Source organism: Paroedura picta, chromosome 7 (genome assembly GCF_049243985.1).
Source record: "Paroedura picta isolate Pp20150507F chromosome 7, Ppicta_v3.0, whole genome shotgun sequence".
Classification (NCBI taxonomy): domain Eukaryota; kingdom Metazoa; phylum Chordata; class Lepidosauria; order Squamata; family Gekkonidae; genus Paroedura; species Paroedura picta.
This window is the reverse complement of record NC_135375.1, coordinates 27876889-27904604: the sequence shown is the minus strand read 5'-3', so window position 1 is coordinate 27904604 and position 27716 is coordinate 27876889. Positions and strand designations below refer to the sequence as shown.

The 27716-nt window shown below is 45.9% G+C and overlaps 1 protein-coding gene across 17 annotated transcripts in view; it reads left to right on the top strand.

Moving 5' to 3' along the window:
• PDE4D (phosphodiesterase 4D) overlaps positions 1 to 27716 on the top strand; it is a 709981-nt gene that overhangs the window by 584986 nt on the left and 97279 nt on the right. The window contains exon 7 of one of the 17 annotated variants that reach the window (XM_077347194.1): positions 20992 to 21330. The exons of the other annotated variants lie outside the window; for them this stretch is intronic. Coding sequence (XP_077203309.1) covers positions 20992 to 21146 — 155 coding nt within the window. The 3' untranslated portion in view covers positions 21147 to 21330. Of the gene's footprint in view, positions 1 to 20991; positions 21331 to 27716 lie in introns of those variants that run through there. 17 annotated transcript variants of the gene reach the window in all.

Below are 27716 nucleotides of genomic sequence, written 5' to 3'. Positions count from 1 at the left end.
TGACTCAAGGTGATCCTTGAGTCAGAGAGCTCCGTCAGATAAATGACTCAAGGTGATCCCATGGGTTTTTAAGGCAAGAGACAGTCAGAGGTTGTTTACCATTATCTGTCCCTGTGTCACAATCATGGACCTCCTTAGTGGTCGCCCATCCAAATACTACCTAGAACCAATCCATCTCTGTTTCCAAGACCTAAGGAGATCAGGCTAGCCTAGGCCACCCACTTCAGGACAGTAATGGACAATAGTTGAAAAGACAACACCTAAAGTACACATTCAGAGTGGACGCATGAGGGGGCAGTAAAGAGCAGACAATGCTCTTCTCATAGCCATACTATCTCATTCAGCTCAGTCTAAAAACTGGAAGAGGTTTAGCAGCCCCAGATAGTATTAAACCAAGTATTATATGTCAGGGCTGTTGCTGTTTAAATACAGGACATGAAAACCACTTTGGGACTGTGAGCGTCCTTCAGTTTGGAAATAAACTGCAACAGAAAGTGTTACCAAAAAATAATAAATTTTTAAAAGTTTGTGCCGTTTTCAGGCACATGTTGGGAGTTTCGCTTTCTTTTTCTCATTGAAGACAAGAAAGCATTTACTTGCCAGGAACCCATAGGAATTTTGCAATCCCTGACAGCTGGGAGTGTGAGGAGCTGCAGCTAAACCATGTGTTTGGAAGGAGAGAAGATGGAACAGAAAGTGTCCTTCTTCCTTCACACAGATGAACTCAAATGTCTCCACCTATTTTTGTGTCCAGTGGTACCCTAGATAGCAAAATTTTCGAGTTATAAGCTTTCAAGAGTCAAAGCTGCCTTCATCAGATACCTGTGTATTTTTGGTCTGTAAGGTGCAAACAACCTCGAATCTAGCTGTAGATCATGGGTGGCTGAACTGTGGGTCTCTAGAAGTCCATGGACCACAATTTCTATGAGTTTCTGCCAGCACATGTAGTCCATGGACATCTGGAAAGCCACCCCTGTTATAAACCAACATGGTTCCCCTCTGAAACTGTTTCCACCTAATAATGGTTCGGTAAAATATTCTTTTGGTTTTCTCCATTCCACTGCATTATTCTGACTTAAAATCAAGACCCTTTTGTTGTGAGCAAGCAGAATATTCAACTTTTAAGCGACAAAAAAAATAACCCTGCATAAAGTTGAAAGCAGATTCAGAAAATGTTGGTTTCCAATCACTCCCCCCCCCCCCCCCCGCAGTAAAAACTTTGACTTGGTTCAGATGCAGTGCTAAACTTTAATTTGAAGCAAGCCTTAAAGGTCGTATTGCCTGGGATTACAAGGTTCCAGGTGACAGAGAGTGGTTCATCTAGAAAAAATGGCCATTTTGAAAGGTGGTCACTATTGCATTATGCTCCCTTCCTTCTCCAAACCCCACCCTTCTCTGGTACTTTCTAATCCAGAGATGGCAACTCTACTTGAAGAGGTCTCAGGTTAGCTTATGCAGTTGCTCCTTCTTATGTTGCTCCTTCTTCTAATGAGCAATTTCCACATATGTTGGAAGGACTTGTTTACTGTTTCATTTGAAACAGGCAGGATATAATGTGCATTAATCCTGTAAACCAGGGGTAGTCAAACTGCGGCCCTCCAGATGTCCATGGACTCCAATTCCCAGGAGCTCCTGCCAGCATTCGCTGGCAGGGGCTCCTGGGAATTGGAGTCCATGGACATCTGGAGGGCCGCAGTTTGACTACCCCTGCTGTAAACCAAGATTGTAGACTGTAGTGTTCCCCCTCAGTTTGCAATCCTGATTTGCAGGGGCCAATGCAAGCCATAGTTTGTCAGCTCAGATGTCATGGCAAGCTACACTTCACTGCAAAACCTTGAATTAGGCATGTGCACGCACATAAGAATTTGTACCATTTTCGATTTGGCCTGAAATGATTTTGCCAAATCCGAAATACACAAATACCTCTTCACTTTTTAAGATTTGGCCAAATCAATTCAGACCAAGCCAAAAAGTTTCTGGAGCTTTGTACATGCATGTTCCACCATTGTCAGGCAAAGCTAAAGGGAGTTGATGGCCACCTAACAACTGATAATGACACCCCTATGGCTGCTTCCTTTTAAAGGAAACAAATACACAGCTGTCATTATCAGCTTTTAGGCCACCCTGCTGCTCCCTTTAAATTTATCCCCTCCACCTTCTCAATGAAAGCTGCTTTTGAAGATGGGAAATACATTCAAAGGGAGCAGTCAAAATGCCAAACAGCTGATGATAAAAGGTACCTGGACAACTCCCTTTAAATCCTGCTCCATCTTAAAGAGGAATTTAAATCCCCAGCTGAATTTAAGGGTAGTGGGCATGGTATCTGTCATTATTAGCTGTTCAGCATGTGCTCATCCCCTCTGCTTTCTCAGGTGCTGCCTGAGAAAGTTGGGAGGATGTATTTAAACAGCCAAATTCAGCCACCCTGATTCAAACAGTTTGAATGCAAAGAAGGGGCAGTTAAGCTCATGATGAGCCAAAAAAAGTGCTTGTCCAAGTCAAACTGCCCATGTCTACCTGGAATAACTAATTTTCTCACCACATGAGTGGGAAAGAAAGGAAACAGGAACATTCCTGAATTTACTAGACTCATTCGCATAGTGGCAAAGCACCATTTGGCATTGGCTCTTAGCTAAATTTGTTTTTCTTTGAGAATCTGTTTTCAAGTTATAATGATGGAAGGAAGAGGGAGTCTCAGAAACATTTGGGGAAGTGGTGTTGAATTAAGCACATGTAATGTCATAGACCCTCTGTACTACCAGGCCTGTGTTGGCCTCCCTACCTAAGAGCCCCACCCACAAAATACTGATCTGCCCAGTATAAACTAGGCCCTGTCCCTCAGTAAAGACTTTAAGGAGGCAACTTTTAATATAATATACTTTAAATTTATATTTTTATTTTTATTGCTTTAACTTATGTCTATTACATCAGGGGTTGTCAACCTGTGGTCCTCCAGATGTTCATGGACTACAATGCCCATGAGCCCCTGCCAGCCAACACTGGCAGGGGCTCATGGGAATTGTAGTCCATGGACATCTGGAGGACCACAGATTGACTACCCCTGTATTACATTATTTTGTATGTTTTTATTTTGCTGTGACCTGCCCTGTGCCAATGGGGAAGGGCGGGTTGTAAAAATATAATAATATTATTTCTACATTCATCTCTCCCGCCTCAGGCAAGGCAGGACAGGGAAATACTCTCTGAAGAAGAAAGACATTTTATTAGGAATGAACAGAAAGTTTGGCGACAGACGCCTTTGACTCAAAACAGGGAGTGAATGGAAAGTTTTCCAGAAAAGGTTCTCCCCACTTCAGCCTTTTATCCCTTTTGTTAATGGAAGCCACTGCACTTACTGACCCTTGCAAGGAGCCATTCCCCCACCCCTGTTCTTTTAACCCAAAATGGTAGGATGAGGACAGGAAGCATTGCCCTTGCCTTGACCTGACTTCAGACATCAACACTTAGCCGAATCTCTTTCATCACAGGGTGGCATATGAATCTCAGACTGAATAAAGGCAGGAAGTGCTGCCCCTCCATCCTTTTTAGCCATCTGACAATGCATTTGACAACCAGCTGAGGCCGAAACAGGGATCGCGAGCGTAACACTTCCTGTACCCACTAAGGCCATTTTAATTAAAGAATAGAGAGGGGAAATGGTGCCTGGCAGAGCTAGGGAATGCAACTAGCATCAGTAGTTTAGGGAAACGTTTACCGTTTTTTACAGACCACTACCAAAAAAAAACCAAACACTGAAAGGGACCTTGTCTGCAGATTGTATAGGGAAAGGGGCAAACAGGGGAGGGGTTTGGGCTCAGTTTCATATGTGCTACACGCATGACCTTCCAGGATTTCAGAAAAGCCAACGTTCTGCATTGGTGGGAGAATAGGCCACTCCTGCTCTTTACCTGAAATAAACTGGAAGAAACTGGTTTATCTTGCCATGTGGGGCCTGCAGTTCCTAGACTCAGATGTATGAAGTGTACTGAGTTGGGTATATGTGCAGTTATCAATCTCCAGATAGGGCCAAGAATTGTCCTTGAACAATGTCTGATCTCCAGACAAGAGACCAGTTCTCCTGCAGAACATAGCAGCTTTCAAAGTGGGCTAGGGCAGGGGTAGTCAACCTGTGGTCCTCCAGATGTTCATGGACTACAATCCCCATGAACCCCTGACAGCAAATGCTGGCAGGGGCTCATGGGGATTGTAGTCCATGAACATCTGGAGGACCACAGAGTGACTACCCCTGGGCTAGGGCATCATAGCCCTGCTAAGCTCTCTCCCTAGGATCTGCCCCCAAATCTACAGAAGTTTCCCAACCAGTGTTGGCAACCCTAAATATATACAGACATACACATGTCATGAAGCATAACCTCTTCCCACTGCTCATCAATCTTTTGCTACCTCTCTATGGAGCCAGTGGGAGCAGAAAAGGGTGGGGGGATGACCAGCATTGCAGGACAGTCTAGGAATTTCCTGAATCTCTATGGTGAAGAACTGTAGAGATTTGAGAAGTTCCCAGAGTGTCATTCTACACACACATCCACATGCTGTACCATATAGTCAGTTAATTGATCACAGTATTTTAATCAACTTAAAAGGTGCCTTTGATGGAAGATTTTTCAAAGTAAAATAAAATTTATTTTAAATCTGCTGATGTCAAGCACATCCCTTCATATGTGGAATAGAAATGGGAATGCCTCTTCTAAGATGATGACTGTTGTGAGCCAGATGTAGATCATTTTAAAAGGGGAAGAGTTTTTCCCCCTTTTAAAGTATTTTGTTCTTATATGCAAATCTCAACTCCTGTGCTGGGTAGCTGGCTTTCCCCACTCTGTGTTCACATGGGCTAAGGCTGGCTGCAGTCCACGATTCTTCAGGCCTGGAAGGAGAGCCTGCCTTTACAAAATTTGCTTCTAGAGGAGAGCAGCTGAAGTTCTTTGAATTTATGGGCAGGGAATGAGGGCAGATGCTCATGACCTTTTCTGTGCATAGCAGTCACAATTTTTAGTTAGCACATGATGCCTTCTTGCCATGCACCAAGCCATTCGAGTGAATACTGACGACACCATATGCACCAGTCCGTACGGATCAGCCTTTTGCACACCATTATAGCTACAGCAGTTAAAATTCTTAGTGACCAGGTTGTGCATCATTACAGAATCAAGGGCCAGAGTCCTTTTTTTGTATCCCAGAGCTATCTGTCCCGTAATCTCTCTTTTTCCATGCACATGCATTGTTCAATAGGAAGACTGTTATTATCAGTGTAGTATTTCACATGCTGGGCTACTGAATTCCAGTCTTGATTAGGGGGGAAATCCCATTTATGGTTTGTGCCTCATATCACTTGAGCCTATGAATGTGTATTTCATCTCATTCTCCGTTTTGATTCAAGTGGGCAGCCGTGTTGGTCTGAAGCAACCGAATGAAGCTTGAGTCCAGTGGCACCTTTAAGACCAACAAAGAATTAAACTTCTTTGGTCTTGAAGTTGCCATTGGACTCAAACTTGGATCTGTTTTCATGTGTCAGAGATTCCCCCTGTAAAAATGGATGCCCTATCAGTGTTACTTGAGAATCCCCACATATAAATGGTGCATAACATGAAAAAAAGTCAGAAAATGCCATAAAATGGCTTGAAAGAAGCAGCAAATTGTAAATACCCATAAAAAGGGATGAAAATGCTCAGGACATACAAAAATGTTAAAAGATCCTATAGGTACATTAATACTATTTCAAACGATTGGCATTTACTTGATGGTTCTCCTGTTAATAAATAAAAGCTGTGTGAAAGAGATGAAATAAGTTTTCTTTTCTGGCTCATGATTAGGAGGACAAGAGGGGAGCTCTTACAGTTCAGATTAGGAATGAACAATACCAGATAACATCCACTGTGGGTTTTATTGCTGGGCGAAGAACAATCTTATTAGCATATTTAGGAAACAGCTCCCGAGTCAAGGGTTGCTAGTGATTCTTGGAATAAGGAAGCTTGTTAAAATTCCCCTTCTAGAAAATCTTTTACTGGCGACCTGATAATTTCACAGTAAGAGCTACTGAACAGTTCCCTCCTTCCCCACCTAAAGCACTGCACAGAGGAGAGGCAGAGGGGAGGGGAAAGTCCAGCAAGTACCGTGTGCCAAAATAAATGAAGGGGGGAAATCTCCTGAAAATAGTTTGACATCACCAAGTTACCCAGCCTGACCAAACATTATTCATGGGGTGGGGAAAGGTCTGATACATGAGAAGAGTGATCCAGCTGGGAAGGAGTCCAGTGGCAGAGCTTGGAAGCTGTGGAAATACTTAGAGAAAGAACCCAGAGAAGGGGAATAAAAGGGAAATCTAGATGGGGTGTGTTTGTGTGTGTGTGTGAGACACACACACACACACAGACTGTGTTTATATGACAGAGGAAGAAAGAAATATGTCATGACTTTTCCGCTCGTGTATGGTAGGGATTCAGAGAGAAGGTTATATGAGGACACAGCGGAATGGGTTGTCCCCCATTGGCCAGACTCTGAATTGTATCTCTCAAATTACCAAGCAGGGCTTTTGATGGTAGAACTGTGCGTAATATTCCGGCCTTTCACTTTGATGGGTAAAAGATTCCAGATGTTGGTGTTCAGCGGCTGCAATACCATTTATGATTCTATTTTTCAGAGTGTTCTTTCCTCTGCCACAGTTTATTCGGATTTGCACTTGCACGCAAGAAATTATCATTATTAACTCTGACTGTTCATAATTCCCCCTAACCACTATTGCTAAATAGTAATCATAAACACAGCCTATAGTTTTTGAGTGCAAAGATTATCCCGGTTGCCACTGCTTGCTTGCTTTACCAATCTGAGGAAGGTTAAGGCTCATGAAAGCAAAATTGTCTCCATCAGATGGCTTTACTCGTGTTAAGATTTGGGGACAAGGGATCCACCAGTACAGCGAGGAATGTAACCGATTGAGTCAGTTCTTTCTCTCAGCCAGAAAGAATCAACACAGCACAGGAAAATACCAGAAATAAATTATTGCAGTGCCTCAGTATCTAAATGTGTTGATCCTTCTCAAGGTTGAGGCATGCTTGGAGAGAGAAGGTGCATAGTGTCACCTTCAAAGGGTGAGGATTTTTCTTCTCTGCACAGAAATTTAGGGGAGCCCTTTTCTTGTCCACCATATGTCTAGGTACCAAAATGTGCAATGCAAATTTTTAAAAAGAATACATAAAAGAATATATAGGACCTTTCTTTTTGAATTAAAGAAATACGGATATTATAGCAAAACATAATTAACTGTTGTAGTTTTAAAGTTTTGTAGCTGAAGTCAGCTGAGCTTTATCATTGGCACATTTTTGGACAGACAGCTACTGCAAATGTGTTTTAAACAGTTATATTAAGAAGATACTGAGATTTTTCTGCAGGAATTTGGGAGCACAAAACTATTCAATAGCACATGGGAAAAGTTCAAGTTGGTAGCTGTGTTGGTCTGAAGCAGCAGTGGCATCTTTAAGACCAACAAAGATTTATTCAAGGTTTGAGCTTTCATGTGCACACACACTTCCTCAGATACAGTGTTATGGGAAAAGTGATTTCGTTATCTAAACTAGATGTTTATCAAAACAAAAAAGTACACCAACTAGCAGCTAACCAATGGGTAAGGTAGAGCCTGGCCTTTCTTGGAACTTTGATACTACTTCCTTGCATTATCTCCAGCCTTTGCCAGAGCGGTACCATCCATGTCCTGATCTGACCTGACCTGACCTGACTCTGGGGAGACTAAAACATGTCATGAGATTGCAGCCTTGAGCTGATTGGCCGTGGTACACTAGAAGGAGCTCTTCAAGGCTGTTCAGCCAGGATACTTTTATTTTGCTGATACCAATTTGTCATGTGACCTCTTGAATGCACTCTCTGCTGTTCAAGTTTGCCACAGAGCTGAGGAGGCTTCTGTTCTTAACAGGGATTTTTCAGTAGTTCAACAGAAATTATGTACCCCCGTTTCAAGACGATCATTTATAGAGTGGTCATGGGGAGGGAAGGCGATAGGGTAGAAGCCAGTCTCAGAAGCTAAGCAGATTGGTACTTAGGCAGGTGACCACCAAGGAAGACTCTGCAGAGGAAGGCAATGGCAAACCACCTCTGCTTCCCCCCTGCTGTGAAAACCCTTTGAGGTTACCATAAGTTGACTGTGATTTGACAGCACCTTACGCACACACCGTTGGCATGCAGTTCTAGGTAAGGTTGCCAACTGTTGGTTGGGAAATTCCTAGAGATTTTTGGAATAGAACCTGGGGAGGGGACTGTGGGGAAGGAGCTCATCAGGGTATCATCCCATCCTCCCAAGCAGCCATTTTCTCTAGTGGAAATGAACTCTGTTGCCTGGAGATCTGTTGTAATTCTGGGAGATCTCTAGGCCCCACCTTGGGTATAGGAGGCTATAGGATGAGTCAACCATTGGTTTCGTTTCCCAAGGGAAGCAGAAATTTTTACCAACTGTGTTAGGTTGTTTCCCCTAGGGATGAGACATCTTTGTTATGTTCTGGCAAGAAGATATTGTTATTTTTATCCATGCCATTTGGAGTGTAATGTCACCCCTACAATTGGCATTGCAGGATCTTGGGTGGAGTTCACTAGGGACCTTTCGGTCTTTTGGACAAAAGAGTTCAGCTAAACTAGCCCAGTTTTGCACAGTTGTGATGCAACATGATGAACACAGCCTATCAAGACACGCTGTGTGGTCTGGCTGGTGACGCTTCCTCCTACTAATTTTGGACAGTCCTGGGCATGCAGCAAGACAGGAGAGTTATTGAGTCCCTAGTGGGCCACCCCATGCCTAGGTGGTGCAGTGCATCTGACTTGTGTTGCAGATTGAAAAGGCCTGGCTAACAGGTCTCCTGAGCCGTTTCGTTCATAGTGACGGTGCGTCACCAGAGCAGTATCAAGAGTCTAGGTTCAAGTGTGGCCAGCCTGTGAGCCGCTAGACCAAATGCAGCTTCCGGCCATGTTGGCCGGCTCTCAAAGAACTTGGTAAATCTCCTGTTTTTACAGCCTGTTTAGGATTACAAAAATATCAAGGGAGATGACGGTTGCACACTGGTAGGCCACCATATATGACGGTCAGGGAGGGGTTCACCCATTATTTAAGGCTGTTTTAATTGCAGTGTAGGATCCTTTGTATTGAAAGCTACTGTTTTGCTTTCTAACTTGCTTAGGGTTGCCAGGGCCCTCAGGCCAGTGGGCGGAGAATGAGGGTGAACTTAACCGGGAGCTGGGAGGAACGTCAAAAATAAAGATGATGTGCCTACAGGACTGGGAAATGATTTAGGGATGCCAGGGATGGGGGATGCTCTGGGTTTGGGGCAAAACTATATAGTAGAATTGACTTCTACTGTAGAGTTTTGCCCAAACAACAGAGCAACCCCCAATATCCCCAACATGCCTATGTCACTTCCAAGTCGTGTAGTTACATTGCATTAATTTTTAGCATTCTTCCATGTTGGGGGGGGGGGTGATTCTCCTCCCCCCACTGGATAGATGGCTGGTAATGGAGTGGTGGGGCCCAAAAGCAGGGGAACCCCCCCCCCGGGGGTCTGGCATCCCTAAGCTCATTGTATATGTGATTGTCCTTAAACAGAAGAAGGTGATAAACTTGCAATATTATTATTATTGTTGTTGTTGTTGTTGTTGTTGTTGTTGTTATATTTATAGCCCGCCACTCCCTTGCGGCTCATGGCGGGTAACAATATCGCAATTCCCCATTAAAACCCCATAAAACAATAATAACATTGCCAATATTGCCGGCATGGCAAGAATGGCAGCTCAACTCCCCCCCCTTCCCTCCCACTACTAGCGGGTGGAGAGGAGGTCCTGATGATGTTTTGCTTCGGGTCCAGAACCCGAGTCCCCGGGGGAGGCATAGATCTATTATCAGCCCCGGCCTCAACCATAAACCTGGCGGAAGAGCTCCGTCTTGCAGGCCCTGCGGAATGTTGAAAGATCCCGCAGGGCACGCAGCTCTCCCGGGAGCTCATTCCACCAGGTCGGGGCCAGGACCGAAAAGGCCCTGGCCCTGGTCGAGGCCAGGCGTGCTTCCCTAGGGCCGGGAACGACCAACAGGTTTTCACCCGCAGAGCGCAAGGCCCTGCGAGGGGCATAGGGCGATAGGCGGTCCCTCAGGTATGTGGGTCCCAACTCGCGTAAAGCCTTGAAGGTTAGAACCAGAACCTTGAACCGGATCCGGGCAGCAATTGGCAACCAGTGCAGCTGCCTCAGCACTGGCTGGATGTGGGCCCTCCAAGATGTGCCAGTGAGGACCCTAGCAGCTGCGTTTTGCACTAGCTGAAGTTTCCGGATCAAGGACAAGGGAAGGCCCGCGTAGAGCGAGTTACAGAAATCTATTCTGGAGGTGACGGTTGCATGGATCACTGTGGCTAAGTGTTCGGGGGACAGGTAGGGCGCTAATAGTCGGGCCTGGCGAAGGTGGAAAAACGCCTGGCCCGCTACTTTTTTGACCTGCGCCTCCAAAGTCAGGGAGGCATCAATGGTCACACCCAAGTTCCTGGCCTGGGACGTGATGGTGACTTGCGTCCCTGCCAGGGTGGGTAAGCGTGCTTCCTGGTCCTGCCCCCTACGTCCCAGCCACAGGACCTCCGTCTTGGAGGGGTTGAGTTTCAGGTGACTCTGCTCGAACCATTCTGTCACTGCTTCCAAACATATGTTACATGCATAGTCACAGTGCAATCCTATAAGCCTCTGTGCACCTTTCTATAAGCCTCTGTGCACCTCCAACTAATGTAAAAGGCTGTAACTCTGCTTGGGCTTACACTGTCATTCTCCTTAAGTGCTAATATGGGGGGAGGGGGGTATCTCCCAGTTCCTTAACCCTTAAGAATCCATTTGCCAGGAGACATGCTACTAGAGCTTTCCTCCTCACTGGTGATGCTAATATTTCTGAGTGTTTATTGTGTGCATGTGCCTGGGCCCGTGATCCACTGAGCATTCCTATAGCATCATTCCTTTCTCTGCTCTTGGAAACATGGTGACACTATGCACCATATCTCCCTTGTCCTGGATTGGTACAGATACCTTCCAGTCATGCTTGCACATGCCGAGAAAAGTGATTCATGGCCAGGAAGTAGGTAATTACTTGTCCAGCGTTTATTAAGCTGGTCTTTTTCTCCACAATGCTTTTTTTCCGCAATTAACAAGGTTCTAGAGATAATAAAGAGGTGGAAATTCAGTCCAAGTACTGGGCCTGTGTTTAACTCAGTGTTTCTGGAGCTCGTGTCTGATTTAGTCCCTGGACATCTTTGGTCCCTTTCGGCCCAGCCCCATGGAATGATCTGCTGCCTGCAGTAATGAGTCAGCAAAACCAAGGTTTTCCAGATGGAGCATCGTTTTGCAAACATGTGATGCTTTCAGGCAGATACTGACAGCCTGCCATAATTTGTTTAGCTCTTCTTCTTTCCCTTGTTGTATGAACTTCAGGGCCAGCGAATTGCAAGTATTAGGCAATAGTAGAATGTTGCTGAAAGAATCGGCCAACTTTCTGAACAAAACCATCTGCCGTGGATTGAACTGAGCAAAAGGACCTAATGCGACCTGGATCCCACTGCAGTTTTGATGACCCCTTTGTTAAAGACCACACAATTGCTCTTATTAATTTGATGATGTTCAGATTGCTATTCATTGCGTTTATTTTCTGTCCTTCTAAGGAGCTCAGAGTGGCCTGCAAGAGCTTAATCTCTCTTTACCCTTACAAAGTTAGACAGAAAGATAGTGACAGGGACAAAGTCACACAGGGAATTTTACAGCTAAGCACAAAGTTGAACCCTCCTGGGTTGCCAACTCCTGTTTAGGAAATGTCTGGAGATTTGGGGGCAGAGCCGGTGGAGGGTGGAATTTGGGGAGAAGTAGTTCCATGGAAATGTGATGTTATAGAGTCCACCTTCAAAAGCAGCCATTTTCTCCAAGGGAAAGAAATTCTGTCAACCGGAGAGCAGATGCCATTATGGGAGAGCTCCAGCACTCACCTGGAGGTTGGCAACCCTACCTCGAGTCAACAAGTGCACTATTCTACTCCATTGTACCGTACTGTGCCATTTCTATAGACATGGTATAAAAAAGTGGCCATCTGTTTTTAACTTTTTCCATTTTGGAGAGGGAGGGAGGGACTTTCTCAGGCATACCGTGCCATTTTTGATGTTCACAATGCTTTGGGAAACCACCGTGGAAAATAAACGTCACCTTCCCAGCTGGAAACTGCTGTTGGGGTCTTTGCAGATCCTGTGGTTTAAAATGTACGATCTTCACAGTGCCCATTTTCTTCCGGGTTGATCAACCGGTATGGGCAGCATTTTACATCTGCACACTTAATTGTTTGTTTGTTTTTGTTCTTATTGACCACCATGACCCTGCCGGCTCATGGTGGTTTATAGTAAGATTATAAAACCCACGTGAAAACCCACATAAAAGTACAAATGCAATACTGGCAGCAAAAAATCCCATCTACATCCTCCCCCTCCCCCTATCCCTACCGGACAGTAATCCCAAACCACCGGCCCAGGGAGGAAACTCCTGCCCAGATGTCTAGTACAGGGGCCCATCTAGGGAGGGACACGATCTGCCTGGCCTGGCGGAAGAGCTCCGTCTTACAGGCCCCGTGGAACTGTACTAGCTCCATCGCTTGGCAGCATCCATCATGGTAACTGGTGGAGAAGCAGCTATTGGCCCATGCTCACAATTTACTGGCTGGCTTTGCTATCTAGGCCCAGGTCATCATGAGCACGTCCTGTTCCATTTCAAAGCATCTATAGTTTAAGCATATATGATGCTTTTGTGTGGGTGTGGTCAGCCACACTCATTATAGAAGAAGAAGAAGAAGAAGAAGAAGAAGAAGAAGAAGAAGAAGAAGAGTTGGTTCTTATATGCCGCTTTTCCCTACCCGAAGGAGGCTCAAAGCGGCTTACAGTCACCTTCCCATTCCTCTCCCCACAACAGACACCCTGTGAGGTGGGTGAGGCTGAGAGAGCCCTGAGATTACTGCTTCGTCAGAACAGCTTTATCAGTGCCGTGACGAGCCAAAGGTCACCCAGCTGGCTGCATGTGGGGGAGTGCAGAATCGAACCTGGCATGCCAGATTAGAAGTCTGCACTCCTAACCACTACACCAAACTGTATTACAGCATGCTCAGAACTGACTGGATTGAACCAGAGTTCACAGGCAGTATGACGAGAACTCTTTAAGTGTTTACAGTCTAGTTTAGAGCAGGGGTAGTCAACCTGTGGTCCTCCAGATGTCCATGGCCTACAATCCCCATGAGCCCCTGCCAGGAAACGCTGGCAGGGGCTCATGGGAATTGTAGTCCATTGACATCTGGAGGACCACAGGTTGACTACCCCTGGTTTAGAGCACTCAGTTAATAGCTCAGCATTTGTTGTCAGGGACGTTAGAGAGGCAAGTCAAGCAGCTCTCCCCTCCACTGTCCAAGCAGGAGCAATGCAGCCAAAGAACGGCTTGACTTTTGTACATTCTCCCCATCACGTGTGGTTTAGGTGACAGTGTGGGAGTGCAACACAATTCAGAACTTCAGGCACTTACTGCCTTGAGTGTGGTGCTTGCAATTTGGCATCCAACTGTGGTCTGAGCAGAGGAGGGCTTGTGCGTGATTATAGCAGAGAGGAAAGCATAATAGGGCTCCACGGCAGGGTCACCACTGAGAACGGAAACTGACTTTAAACTAACCTTTTAGATGTCCAAACTGGCTTTAGGATTCTATACCATAATGTATGGAAATCAAGCCCAAGGTTATTACTTGGTGGATGTCTTAAATGAGATATTAGCCACTGGAAGGGCATTTAATTGTGTTTTGTGCTTTGTATATTTGTCCAATAGTATTCGGCTTTGACTTTCTACTGTACTGGAATGCTGTAAAGCTTTGCGGTATGCTTGGAGTGACAGCAGAAAGTTGCTTAATCCTGACTCTAACAGCCAGTTCACGCAACTGGTTTGATGTGGTAAGCAAAGGCTATAATGAATTGCCAGAGTATTCTCAGTTCCAGTCAACCACGAGGGCAAAAAAACCGAAAAAGGGAGAGTTCCATATGTTGACTTTCCATGTCCTCACTGAGGTCGTGAGTTGGCCCTCACTTTTACTCTCTTCGACTCTCCTCTTACCCCACCCCCAAAGCACAACAGGACTAAACCACCAGAATTTACACATGGGATCAAAGCAGGGCAGCTGTATTCAATCAGCTCCCAGCTATATCCAAAGAAAGGCAAAACAGTTTTACTCTGTTATCTGGCTGCTTATGTAATATTTTATAGACAAACCGTAGGGGAGAAGAACATAAGAAATATATTTGAACGGAGGGGGGAGCACTGTGGTTCAATGATCAAGCCCATGCTTTGTTTGCTATCCAAGTAGCTTTTACACCCTGAAGTCTCAGCTTTTACACCCTGAAACATTCTCCAGGTTTTGAGAAACCCCAGAAGTGGCATGATCCATGCAGAATATGGTTGGGAAGTATAGCTGTGTACAAACCCACCTGGGGCACCTCCCCTTCCCACCCCCTCCAGGTCCAACATTGGCCATTTTGGGAGGAGGGGCATGTCACCTGATAAATGTTTAATAAATTATATATATACTTGGGAAAAAGCCCACTGCATTCAGGAATACAATGGGTGCTAGAATGGGGGAGGGGTGAAAGAACTCTGCGGATGGCCTCCCCCCCCCCCCCCCAGGACCTGGAAAGGCTTCAGGCTGCAGGGAACTCACTGCCAGGGGCAGCTGAGGTCTGGAGAGACCACGGCAGGCCTTCTCTGGGTGGAGGGGAGCACTCCCTCCAACCCACCATGGGTATGCTCGCCAAGGCCTGGAGAGGCTGCGGCTGTTCTTATTGGGGCAGGCGGGGAGCACTGGCAGGGACTCCCCTCCTCCCTCCACCCTGGGAAGGCCTGCTGAGGCCTGGAGAGGCTTTGGTTGGCCTTCTCAAGGGGGAGGGGAGTGCTAGCAGGGACTTCCTCACTCCCCCACCCCACACACACACCCTGGGCAAGCCTGCTGAGGCCTGGAGAAGCTGCAGCAGGCGTTTTTGGGGCAGGGGGTATAGCTGTTCCCACCCACGCCTCAGCGAGGCCAGGGTTCGCCTCCCTTCCCTCCCAGGCCCTGGTCCCCAGATGCGGTTCCAGGCCCTCTCCACTCCTCCCAGCTCGCATTCTGTGACTGCCTTACCTCTTACAGTCAGTCAAGTGGAGCAGGCTAGCAGTGGAGGGGGATGCAGCCAGGTGGGATGAACAGCCAATCAGATAGGCAATGAGTCCCAACTCCTCCCGCCACCCCTTTCCCGTTTTATTTTTGGTACAGACAGACAGACAGACAGACAGACAGACAGACAGACAGATAGATAGATAGATAGATAGATAGATAGATAGATAGATAGATAGATAGATAGATAGATAGATAGATAGATAGATAGATAGAGAGATAGAGATAGAGATAGAGATAGAGATAGAGATAGATATATAGATATTATGTGTGTGTAAAAATTAATCCTCAAGAAACTGCAGAGTTTTATGAAACCCCACTTGAGAAAGCCTGAAGTAGACAGTAGAGGGACCCAGGTGCTTGAATGGATGAGCTGTAAATTGCAGACATGTGTAGCCTCACATTTTACTTGGGGGCTGTGAGGAGGGGGGAAGAAGAGAGGCCGTTTAGCCCTTCAGCCTCACCTCTACTCTGTTTCACTGTTTGAGAATTGCTTTGTCATTAAGAGTATTAGAGGTGACAAAGGGATTGCTTTAGAAGGGTATATACTTTCTTTTCAAATACTGAAATGGATTGGCTTTGAATGAATAATAAACCTCCTTTCCCACATGGTTGAGGCAACTTGAAGCTGGGGTTCCCTGCAAGGCACAGGACAAGCAGCATGGGCTTTTCTCTTTGAGCCCTGACTCAACACGGCAGCTTCGTGAATGACACATTTGCTATATAACTCTCAAGGAGGCAAATTAGATACTAGCAGAAGGCAAGAGGAGAGAATATCAGTGGCTTGGGTTTGGGTGTTCAAATATCCGAAGACAACCCCAAATGACACAGCCTTTTAGAGCAGGGGTAGTCAACCCGTGGTCCTCCAGATGTTCACGAATGCCTCTTTGCCGGCATTTGCTGGCAGGGGCTCATGGGAATTGTAGTCCATGAACATCTGGAGGACCACAGGTTGAGGATCCCTGTTTTAGAGCACCTGCAAGTTCCTGTGTATTCAGTTCAAAGGAATAGTGTGGGTAGCAAGATCAGTACTTCCTGTTTTGATTTGCAGGTCACGTTTGCAGTTGTTACCTAGTAAATATCAATCATATATCTATGCACCCATTTACAAAGTGGCCACAGTCTAGTGTACAATTTGCATATTTAAATACCACTGAAATGACTGATGCATGCTGCCAGTGTGTTGCATTATACCTTCCATTTCTCTGTCTTTACATATATCTGTTGCTTTGCCAAACAGACCACTGAATACTATTACTTTATTTAATGCTTTGCCAACCAGACTACTGTATGTTATTACTTACTTTAATGTATATGCCAGGTAGCTGGGACTCAAGGAAGGCAACAGTAAAAAGCAGTATAAAAACATAATTCTCAGAATAACAAAATTAAAACAATCATCAGGAAAGGAAAGCTTTAAAATGCATGCAGGAAAATCAAAAATATATTTGAAGTGAAGGGGCTGTCTGGGAGAAATGAAAGATCCAATTGTATGAGAAGTCACACAAATGAAAATGTGTGTTTGTGTGTGTGTATGAGATAAGTTCTGTGAAAACTGACCTTTCTAGATCTGTTCAGCTTTCGGTTCTGCTTTTTTGAATTCCTGTCACTTTGCAATCCTAAATAGAGTTTAGCCTTCTTAAAGCCATTGCTAAGAAAGGCAAAAATCTGTTTAGGATTGCATTGGTGACTACTTTCCTTTTCTAGCTGCTGCTACAGAGGAATTTCATTCTTTGTCTTCTGCGCTGGCAAATACTGCAGTTCTACGTCATATCTCCAGTGATGTGTATAAATGGCCTGACTGCTCTTACTGCTGTGCTATGACTGTGCTTTCTCCCCCTCCCCATTGTTCTCTCTCTCTCTCTTTCTATCTCACACACACTCCAATTAGTTATGTTAGGCAGTGTTCACAGAATAGCAGAGTGTGTGAGGAAGTCTCCAAAAACAGTCTCACGTCTGAAAATCCATGAGAAGGTAGGCCTTTCGAACTCAGTCCTCCTAATCTCATGGACAGATCCTCCACACAAAGGGTGAACTCCTGGGCTAAATCTAAATCACTGCCAATGTTTGTCAAAGGAAATTGCCCTATTCCTGAATTCTGGAGACTGAGGATTGTTGGGACTGTTCAGCACACATGCCTGTGTTCAAAGGATGTAATGGTTACAAGGCCTAGATGTTTGAGTTGGTATCCATCAGTAAATGACTGAGAGAGAAAAACAATCCAGTGTAAGATCTGGGTCAATTTATTTGATACGGGTCATAGATGAGCAAGTTTAATGCAAGATCTTTGAGAGTATGAGCTATATGCAATTGTATACATCCCATGTAATCATATGGCTCAAGATATTAAATGTATCTGTCTGTCTATCTATTATCAAATTTATATCCTGCCCCTCACTTAGGTCGAAGGGCGGTTAATAAGAATGGATTAAAATGCAATACAATTAGCATACAGTAAAACTAGTTACCAATTAAAATGAGCACACATCCAGTAACCGAATAAAACGAACCATTTCCCAATGCCAGTGAGTTCACCCAACTGACTCAGCAACTGAGGGTGCTGCTGTGGAATTGGGGGGGGGGATATAGGGGAAGGCGCAACAATGTTAGAACTCGCAGTAGTTTGTGCTGGCCTCAGTTGAAGGTTTGGCAGAAGAGCTCCATTTTATAGGACCTGTGGAACTGCTGGAGTTCTCACAGGGCCCTGATCTCACTTGGGAGTTCATTCCACCAAGCCTTTTTGGCCCTGGTCCTGATTGAGACCAGACACCCTTCTCTGGGGCTGGGGATCTGCAGCCTGGATACAGAGAGAAACGAACTAAATTCTCCATGAACCAAGATTTTAAGCAAAAGCCTTCTTTTAAAAAATACCCAGCATACTTTAAAAGACCAACAGAATGCATATGTGTAAAGTCCCAAACCAGTGGAAATCTCCAGTTTGCCCAGTGATTGATTGTTAATATTGGGGGGGGGGGGGGATGGAGGAAAACATCAAGGAAGAGAGAATTTGACACACACCAGGGAATAGAGATCAGAGATCATCTACTTGGAACTGTGTCTTAAAATCCGGCCATCATATGCCCTCTTTTCATTCATTTGGGACCCTTGAAAAGGAAGGCAGCCTTGGCTGAGCTGTAAAAACAGCTTAAGCCAGCCTTGGCAAATGGCATACCTATCCCTGTGGGGGGAGGACACAGAAGAAAAGGGGAGGCTCTTACAGAACAGAGGGAGGATAATTTCCCCAAAGAAGCCACATCTTCATTTTGGCATGTTCTTGCCAGGGCCAGTTTGTCATTTAGCACCCTGCGCTTCTGGGGGCCTTCTCCACCATAGCCTTCTGGGGGCCTTCTCCACCCCTCTCCCTCCCCCTTCTCCCACTTTAGGAACTCTTGGAGCAACACCCATTTTCACTGCAGGGTTCTCCTCTGCCCCCAGTCTGGCGGCTTTCCCTGCTATTGGACTCTTGCTAGGGACCCACAAATCCTTGAACTGGCTCTAGTGCTCCAGGCTCAAATCCTTAAACCACTCCTGGTTCTTGCACATGTCCAGACCTCAAACAGGGACACCCTGGGAATCCAATCAGGCCTTCAGGCAACAATGTCATATTCTCTGTATTGGTCTTTCTTAATAGTACACTTGCTGTGCATTATGTGGACTGGCCGTGTTGTGATCCCACCATTTCGATGGGGTCTGCTGGAATATTTGGTTACGTGATTTGGGGGGGGGGGTCATCTTTTCCTGCAGCCACTTTGTCAAGCCTGTTCCTGGTCATGTGTGTTGCTTCAGATCCCCCAAAACATGCAGATTTTGAGAACTTCAAAAGACACCCTGGCATAGTAGCCAGACCCTGTTTTCGAGAAAGGCAAGAGAAAATGTACCAGCCGCTTCCCCACACTTGGCGGGCAGGTTACCTTTTTAGATAGTGTCTGCAGGGAGGGGGGAAGGATCTGTACATGGTGAATTAGAAGGAACGAGAGAAGAACTAAAACATCGGTATTGTAAATCGCTTTTCAAGATCTATGCAGGCGTAGACAGCAGGAGAGTTGCTAATTTCAGTCATTTCGACACTTTTTAGCACGCTCACACGCCTGTGAACTCGGACAGTAACCCTTTCCCAAAGCGTCCCCCTTCGTTTCCGAGCCGCGCGCCCTCTTGGCCGGCGTTGGCTGCAGTGGAGAAATCCCGTCCGGCTCGGGCGGCTCCAGGCCGGAGATTCCGAGGCGCAGAAGCGCCGTGAACAAGAGTAGCCTCTGAGGGTTGGTTTCTGATGTCGCACTCGGCATGATAAGAATGCCCATTGACGTCAGCAGAGCATCAGCAGGGAGGATGGCAACCCGGCGCGCGAAACCGCACCAGCCCTCGCCGCGCGCTGGCAGAGGAAAAGCCGCGGCTGGCGGGAGGGGGAGGGGAGGCTCTCCGGGGGCTTCTGCCTTTCCTGTAAAGGCAGCGCGGGGGAGGGGAGGGGGAAAAGAAACCTCGGGGTTTTGTGAGCCTTCCTGGTCTGTTTTCTAGGGAAGCAAGCCCGGCCACCTACGTGGGCTGGGGCTCCAAGCCCTTGGGCCGAGGCACAAAACACGTCTCCAATAGCCCCCCCTCCTCCCCCCCAGGTGTAAATGTTCTGGCTTGGATCGGGGACAGTTCCACAGGGAGCCTGGGCTGTCGGAAGGCTTCCCCAACCCCCCCCCCCCCTCTCTGCGTGTGACAAGAGCTCCAAAAGCAGAAGAGAATGTGTGTGTGTGTGTGTGTGTTTGGGGGGGGGGTATTTTTCAAGGGGATTTCTTTTTGTGGGGGAGAAATCAAATCGCAGTGCCTGGGCTCTGGGAGGGGCTTTTGAGCATCAGTGGGCCATGCGCTGCCCAGCGTTGCAGGAGCAGCTGTCGGCGGTGGGTCGGCTCCCGTGCCCTTGAAATGCTTCGGTGGGATTCCGGGGAGCGAGGGAGCCGCCTCTGCTGAGGCCAGTCGGCTCCAGCAGACGGGGAAGAGCTTTGCAGTGTGTGGGTGGGCTGCTGGAGGGGGGGGGATAAGGGGAGTCTGCCGCCCAGATGGCTACTGACGATCCCAGCCGCTGCTGGCTCTGAGTGGCATTGAGCAGGATGGCAGGCCGTGGGAACCACCAGGGTGTGGGTGATTTGCCACCCAAGAGAGTTTTTTTATTTGAGATTTTTAAGACTGCTGCCAGTTTACCAAAATGTTCCATTTAAACAAACAAACAAACCTGGGCTGTTCCCAGTCTGGTAGGCTGATTTTTCACAGGGCCCAGGCTAGGAACTGGGGGCGTTTTGGCTGTCGCTTCTGGGGCAGCTCCCCCCCCCCCCCCCCCCCGTGAAACACCTGCAGAAAGAGGAGGAAGCCTGCATGGATCCCTCCAATTGCAGCAAGCTGTTTGAGTCTTCCTCAGTTCTGTCCTTTGGCATAATTGATGTGTTGGAGGTGAGGGAAGCATCCCTGAGATGTAATATTGTTGGATCGTTTTTGTGCGAATTGCTTTAGGGCCTTCTAGATCAAAAGGTAGGGCAGGAATTGAAATATATGTATAAAACCAGTGCGATGTATCCGTTAGGCACACCGACACAAACAAACACAACAGCTTGGGAGCATACATAATGCTGGTCCTAACAACTTGGCAATACTGATGTACTCGCCCAGATATTTCATATATTTTAAATATATGATCTCCAATAAAACGTTTGTATTTTTATAATTGTTTTCATCCCTAACCTTTTTGTTTCTCGCCTGTTTTTCAGGTTGGGTTTTTCGTTTCCCTTTATGGTACCTGTTGTCAGTAAAGCAAATCATGTCAGAAGAGACGGTGTTTCCCGGGTACAAAGATGGCAAAGATAGCTCGAGGCCATCCTTGCAGATAGTGCTACTCCACACCACAATAGCATGTGTGTGCTAGAATCACAACTTCTCATGGGAGTGTTAATTGGAAGAGCAGAAGGGAAATTTGTCTTTTTTATGCTCTCTAGCTCCCTAGATTATAAACACAACAGATTAACGTCCTTATAAGCACAAATCCGTGGAGGGTTTCCCCCCATTTCTGTCAAAATGGTCAAGCTACAACAAATAGAAAATAAGATATTTATTTTCGAGTGTGCACATAAAAAATTAAAAACATTTGGGGTCTGAACGTCAGACTGTACAATTCACAAACATTCCTGGTGGATGAATATGCCCTGTGAGCCACATCAAACCAGATGTGTTTTGGCTTCTACGGCCTTCCTCAGTGCTTACAAATACATTAAACATACATAACACACATGCAGAGAGTATTATATATTTTTCACAACATGGACTGATTCTGCACTTACATTGTGGATCCTGCTGAATTCAGATTGATGTGAACTTAGGTCTTCCTCTATCTCCCCCTCCCCCCATTGAAACAGAAAAGTGTTCTGCGCATGATTAGAGAAGCTCAGAAGTGGGGGGGGGGGGGGAGCCAAGCGCAGCAGGAGCCTCTTTTCTTGAAGTGGGGGTGGGAGGATTGGTGACAGCAGAGGAAGGGGAATAAATCCAAGAGGCAAACCTCTGCTGAGAGAAGTTAGGGCTTCTGGGACTTCTGCCAAGAGGTTAGGGCTTCTGGAGCTTCTGCTGAGAGAAGTTAGGGCCTCCACTTTAAGGGAAGCTTTGCAACCTGGGAACTAGGAACTGACGCCCTAGCCAACCAGGGCTTTTCTACAGCGTTGGAGGCTCAACAGCAAGTTATTTGGGGGGAAGCAGACAGCTGCCCAGTAACTCAAGCTGATTTTTCAAATATCGAGTCTTATATCCACTCCAGGATATTGCAGGGGAAAAGTAGGGTCATGCTTGTTGCAGATGAAAAATTTAATTCACCCAAAATCAAAGTGGAAATCACATTCGGTGTAGACAGCAAGGATTGTATCGACCTGGGATTGGAATAAAAGCTCCGTGCAGATTCAGCCCGGGTGTTGTTCTTCTCTGTGCTATAGAGTTGGGCAAAGAATTACTTATATGTAAAAGGCCATGGGTTCTTCATCATGCCTATGCTCACAACTTGGATCTGGTATGGAACTTCCAATAGCTCTAATTGTGTAACATCAACTGGTAGATAGAGCTATTTTCCCCATTCCAAATATATTGGGAAGAATGTATACAAAGTTACACTTACTCAGTTGCAAACAACATATTACAGAATGGCCACTCCAGGTGGGAAGAAAAGAAACATGCAGGAGGTTCTAGGGTTTTGTTTGGGAGGTGGGTTTTTTTTCTTTGGTATGTGCAAATCTTCTGCTTGCTGGTGTAAAGTGCCTTAAAGTCAAATTTACTCATGGCAACCTTGAGGGGCTTGCAGAGCAAGAGATGTCCAGAGGTGGTTTGCCATTGCCTGCATCATAGATCTATCCTGGGCTAGCCAGGCCAGATTAAGTTCCAACTTATATATAAAATGGGTCAGCTGCTGATGAAGTGGAATTGTCCAGTCTAGCACCTCAGCAGTCTTCTACCTCATTACCAACTCATTCTGCTGCATATGTAGGCCAGACCTAGGACTGACAGATTCATCTCCCCATTCTCCTTTGAAATGCACTTCTCTCAGCTACTACACAGGGTTGATATCAGAATAAAAGGGTGGAGAACCATATATGCTGCCTGAGCTTCTCAAAAAACAGATGGGACAAGGGCAGTATGGTACAGTGGTTAGAATGCTGGACAAAGATCCAGGAGCTTCAGGTGCAAATCTCTACCATGGAAACATGCTGGGAGACTGTGGACTGTACTATCAGCCAAACCTACCTATGAGAGTTGTTGTGAGGAGAAAACAAAGGATAATAAATGAACATAAATTAACAAAAATAGATGGAGACCAGGAGGGAAGTATCACTGCTTAGACATCAGGGCTTCCAACCCTGAGCTGGGAAATTCTTTGAGATTCGGAAGTGAAACCTGGCGAGAGTGAGATTTGGGGAAAGGAGGAACCTTAGACTGTTTATGCACTGGAGGTTTCATGCTGGGCTGCAGGCTGGAGTTTTAGTCATGGCAACTTGCCCCACCTCTTCCTGGACCCACACGGGAGAGCATTTGGTCCAATGCACTTCATCTGCCCCCGATTTGAGCTCCTGCACGGGAGCTGGGGCAGTGAAGTTCCCAGTGTGTAATCGGTTTTAGTGGGGTATAATGCCTTAGACTCCATCACCCAAGCATCCCTTTTCTCTAGGGAAACTGTTTAATTTTGGAAGAGATCAGTTTAATTTTGGAAGAACTCCTGCCCTCTCTCCCCACATGCTTGGAAGCTGGCAACCCTATGAAGCCACTTGGACGAGATGGCCTTCAGGCAGTATTTTCTTCCTTTCTCTTTCTAACTTGTCACACAAATCTTTCCTTATGAGGATCAAATGGGATAACTCAATGGACTTCACTCAGAACTCCATGAGAAAAGAATGATGTATAGATGAGATAAAATAAAAACATGTTCCCAAGAGGTAGCCAGTAGCTTTATTGGAGTTCTGCTCTCTTACAGAGATAAAGTCTACTAGTCCATCCATATTGTTTCAGGTCCAGATTTTGTTATGTGACCTCATCCATTTTCTGTCTGTGTCACTTCCTGTTTAGTGACATCTGCCCACTTTCTCCTTTTGTCATCCTCGCTTCCTTTTCCTTGTTGCCTGGTATCTCCATGAAACAGAATTCTTCTGCCATGTTGTACGTGCTTAATATCATCCTTCCTAAACCCTAACTCATTTTCAAGTGACATCTCATAAACACACTCCTTTTGTGTCTTAACAATGGGACAGTTGTTGGTTATTTTATTGCAAAGGAGGAGGGGAAAGCCAAATGTTTTTTTCTTTACATAGATGTTCTTTTTGAGCATGCAGGTTGGCACTTGTTCCGTGTAGGAGGCAGGTCTCATTTTACAGAGTAGTCGGCTTCACTGTGAATTGCAGAGATTCTGAAAAACTAGCACTAGGCATTTTAGGCGCCATAATGGTTCTTAAGACAGCTCGGTGTGTGTCACAGTTAATACAAGTGTGGGCTTGCAACAAAATTGTGTGGATTGTTTTCCTTTCGCTTATCACTTACCCCTTAAACTAATCCCTGTATGTAAACTGCAGGAGGGGGTGTGAATCATGAAGGTGATATCTCCTTTCCCACATGCTTGAGACCTCCACTTCCCCAGAGAACCCTCCTAAATGTTTTCTTTCCTATCTCCCTCCCTTGCTTTGCCTTCACGGCCATTAATGTTGCCATCTTCTTTCAGACACATACTTTATCATTCTCAGTGCATCTTCCTGTGCTCCCCACATCCTGTCCATTCCCAAAACACTTATGAGAAGTCCTCCACCTGTTTGCTGATTCACATCTTCTCTAAATCCCCACCTGTCTTGGTCCCCCCCCCATGTTCATCACTTAGCCCCTCATAGAATCATAGAGTTGGAAGGGACCTCCAGGGTCATCTAGTCCAACCCCCACTGCATTCCCTTTCTTTCCTTCTCCCACAGCCTTCCTTCTCTTCCAGATTTTTTATCTACCCATACATATGCTCTTTAAATATTTCACACTTCGCGACCCCTGCCCATCACCCGTTCTGTTTCCTACTCTCCGTACAACAACCTCTCTCAGTCTCAATCCTAGTTCCCATTCCCTCCGGTCTTCTGTGATCCTGTGGTGCCGCTTGACGCACTGGCATCCATGAGGTGATTGCTGTAGCAGGCAAAATGGCACCCAAACTCTTGCAAAATCTCACGAGACGTTGGATATTCCTGCCTACCAGTTTTCTCCAGATCTGCAGAATTCACTCCCCACCTTTGTGTTTGGCTGCATTGCACCGTTTCTCCTATCATATGAGGGTCAGCACTTTGCAATAAGATACATAGCGAAAACAGAACTGCCATCTCCAACATGTAGAGAAAGACGAAAGCAAAACAGTGAATTTGTATTCTGTCCCTGCTCTGTTTATCTAGGCATTGTTCTAGAGTTGACATGCAACCAATACTTTGGAGTTGTTCTGGGACTAAAACAGGTTATGTCTTTAATACACTGAAACTTAATAGGCGTATTGAAATATTGCACCATTTCATGGCAGAATTCCCCTTGTAAATCTCATTGATACCCAGAATGTTTAGCCTTTAAACAATGAAAAAAGACATCAGCTAGCACATAATGTGTTTTAAACAAACACAAACCCCAGAAGTATTGGTACATTCAGAGCATCTTTCCAGTAACAGTAAATGGGATATGCCTGGAATTGTTATGGGATTCAGTAAGGACAGATATGGTGATTATATGATGAGACACAGTTGTTGATCAGATCCTGGATCTTGTTCATAGTATGGGTTTTATGCTACATCTGGATTAATTTTTTTTAATTTACTTGGCTTTATATTAAACAACAAGAGCCTCTTGTGGCGCAGAGTGGTAAGGCAGCCGCCTGAAAGCTTTGCCCATGAGGTTGGGAGTTCGATCCCAGCAGCCGGCTCAAGGTTGACTCAGCCTTCCATCCTTCCGAGGTCGGTAAAATGAGTACCCAGCTTGATGCTGGGGGGTAAACGGTCATGACTGGGGAAGGCACTGGCAAACCACCCCGTATTGAGTCTGCCATGAAAACGCTAGAGGGTGTCACCCCAAGGGTCAGACATGACTCGGTGCTTGCACAGGGGATACCTTTACCTTTACCTATATTAAACAGCATTTCTGGTTACACACAGCAAGAAAACACACTTCTTTTATAAAAGGGACATATAAAATGGGCTGCTTGTCGCTACATAAAAATGACACTTACCATAAATCCCCATGTTCTTTCAAGAAGAGGACACAGGCACTATATGGCGATTGGCTACAATTACACCCTCCTGCCATGTTGGCACAGCAGGTGTTTGCATGAGTGGAACTTACAATGTTAATGCAACTCCCTGGCCCGTGGTAGGATGTCCCACCAGGATCTTTTAAGTACAGTAAAAGCTTTGGGATCCAGCAACTGAAAACCTAGAACACTTGGTTAATTAGTATCCTGCTCTCTAGCCACCATAATTCTTTGTATTTGGGTACACACATGCCCTGCTTTTCCCATTCCAACCAACCAACTTGAACCTTCCAGCCATTGCTGTGTTATTGCAACCTCATCATCCTCTAGAACAGGGTGGCCAAACCATGGCTCTCCAGATGTCCGTGGGCTGCAATTACCATGAGCCAGCTGTTCTGGTAGCTGCTCATATCCTCCGGCATATAATAGAACCTAAGAAAATAGAATAGAATCACAGAGTTGGAAGAGGCCATAGAGGCCATCAGGTCCAACCCCCTGCTCAGTGTAGGATCAGGCTAAAACATCCATGATAAGGATCTGTACAGCTGCTGCTCGAAGACCGCCAATGAGGGCAGGATCCCACCAGGTTTGGAGGTTGCTGCCATGACTTTCTAGGGTGGTGTTTTGTCACCACAGTCTCTTCCTCTATATAAGCTTGAAAATCTACCCCGTTTGGTTAACCCTTTCTCCCCTGTGCTGGATTAGAATGGGTTTTGGATTGACTAAACCCAGAAACCTGCCCTGGGTTTCATTTAATTTTATAAATAGGATAGCATTGGATCAGGGAAAATGCTGCTGTATTAGCACAGCACCTACCAAAAGATGGGAACGTATTTAGCTGTAATGATGGGCTGCACACTGAGTGGGACTTGTTGCTCATCTCCATGCCCATGTTCTTTCATCTTTGCTTTGAAGCTTGCTTACTACAGCATCTTTTGCACATTGGTTGCTGTTATGCAAATAGGTTTGTGGTGAAGGCTGGGATTATTGTAGTGGCTGCTTTTGTCATAAAAGGCATTGATGTGGATTCTCTAGATCAGTTGCATTTCCTTATTTAATTTGACCAAAAGGGCATTTGGGGAAGGGATGTCTACCTAGTGAAAGTATCAAAGAGAGCAGTTCTAAACATGTCTACCGAGAAATCTCTCCCATTTTATTCAATGGAGTTTATTCCCAGGAAAGTCTTTTTTTTAGGATTGCAGCCCAATATGCCCAAACACAGGCTATTGTCCTTCCTGTCCTTTTAGCTTTCTGATGTTGCTTCTGCTACATGTTAGTTTAGAAAGAGAAGGAAGGAAGGGACACATGAGACAGATGGAGAACAAAAGAAAACCAGGCTGGATTTAGGATTGCAAGGTCCTCCCTGGCCACTGACGGGGGTGGGGTGGGGACAGGGTTGTGAGATCCAGGTTGGGGAACTCTTGTAGATTTGGGGATAAAGCCTGGGGTGGACAGGAACCTCAATAGGATACAGTGCAATAGAATTCACTGTCCAAAGCATCTGTAGTCTGGAAATGAGGTGTAATTCCAGGAAATCCCCAGGTCCCATCCAGAGGCTGGCATCCCTAGTTGGATTAGAACAGTGGTCTATCTAGTCTAGGCTAGAGAGATGCTGCAAGCAGGACCCACTACCTATAAGTCACCTGCTGACTGCTCCCCAGCATCTGAAAATGTATACCAACAGCCTCTTAACCTCACTGCATCAGATCTGAA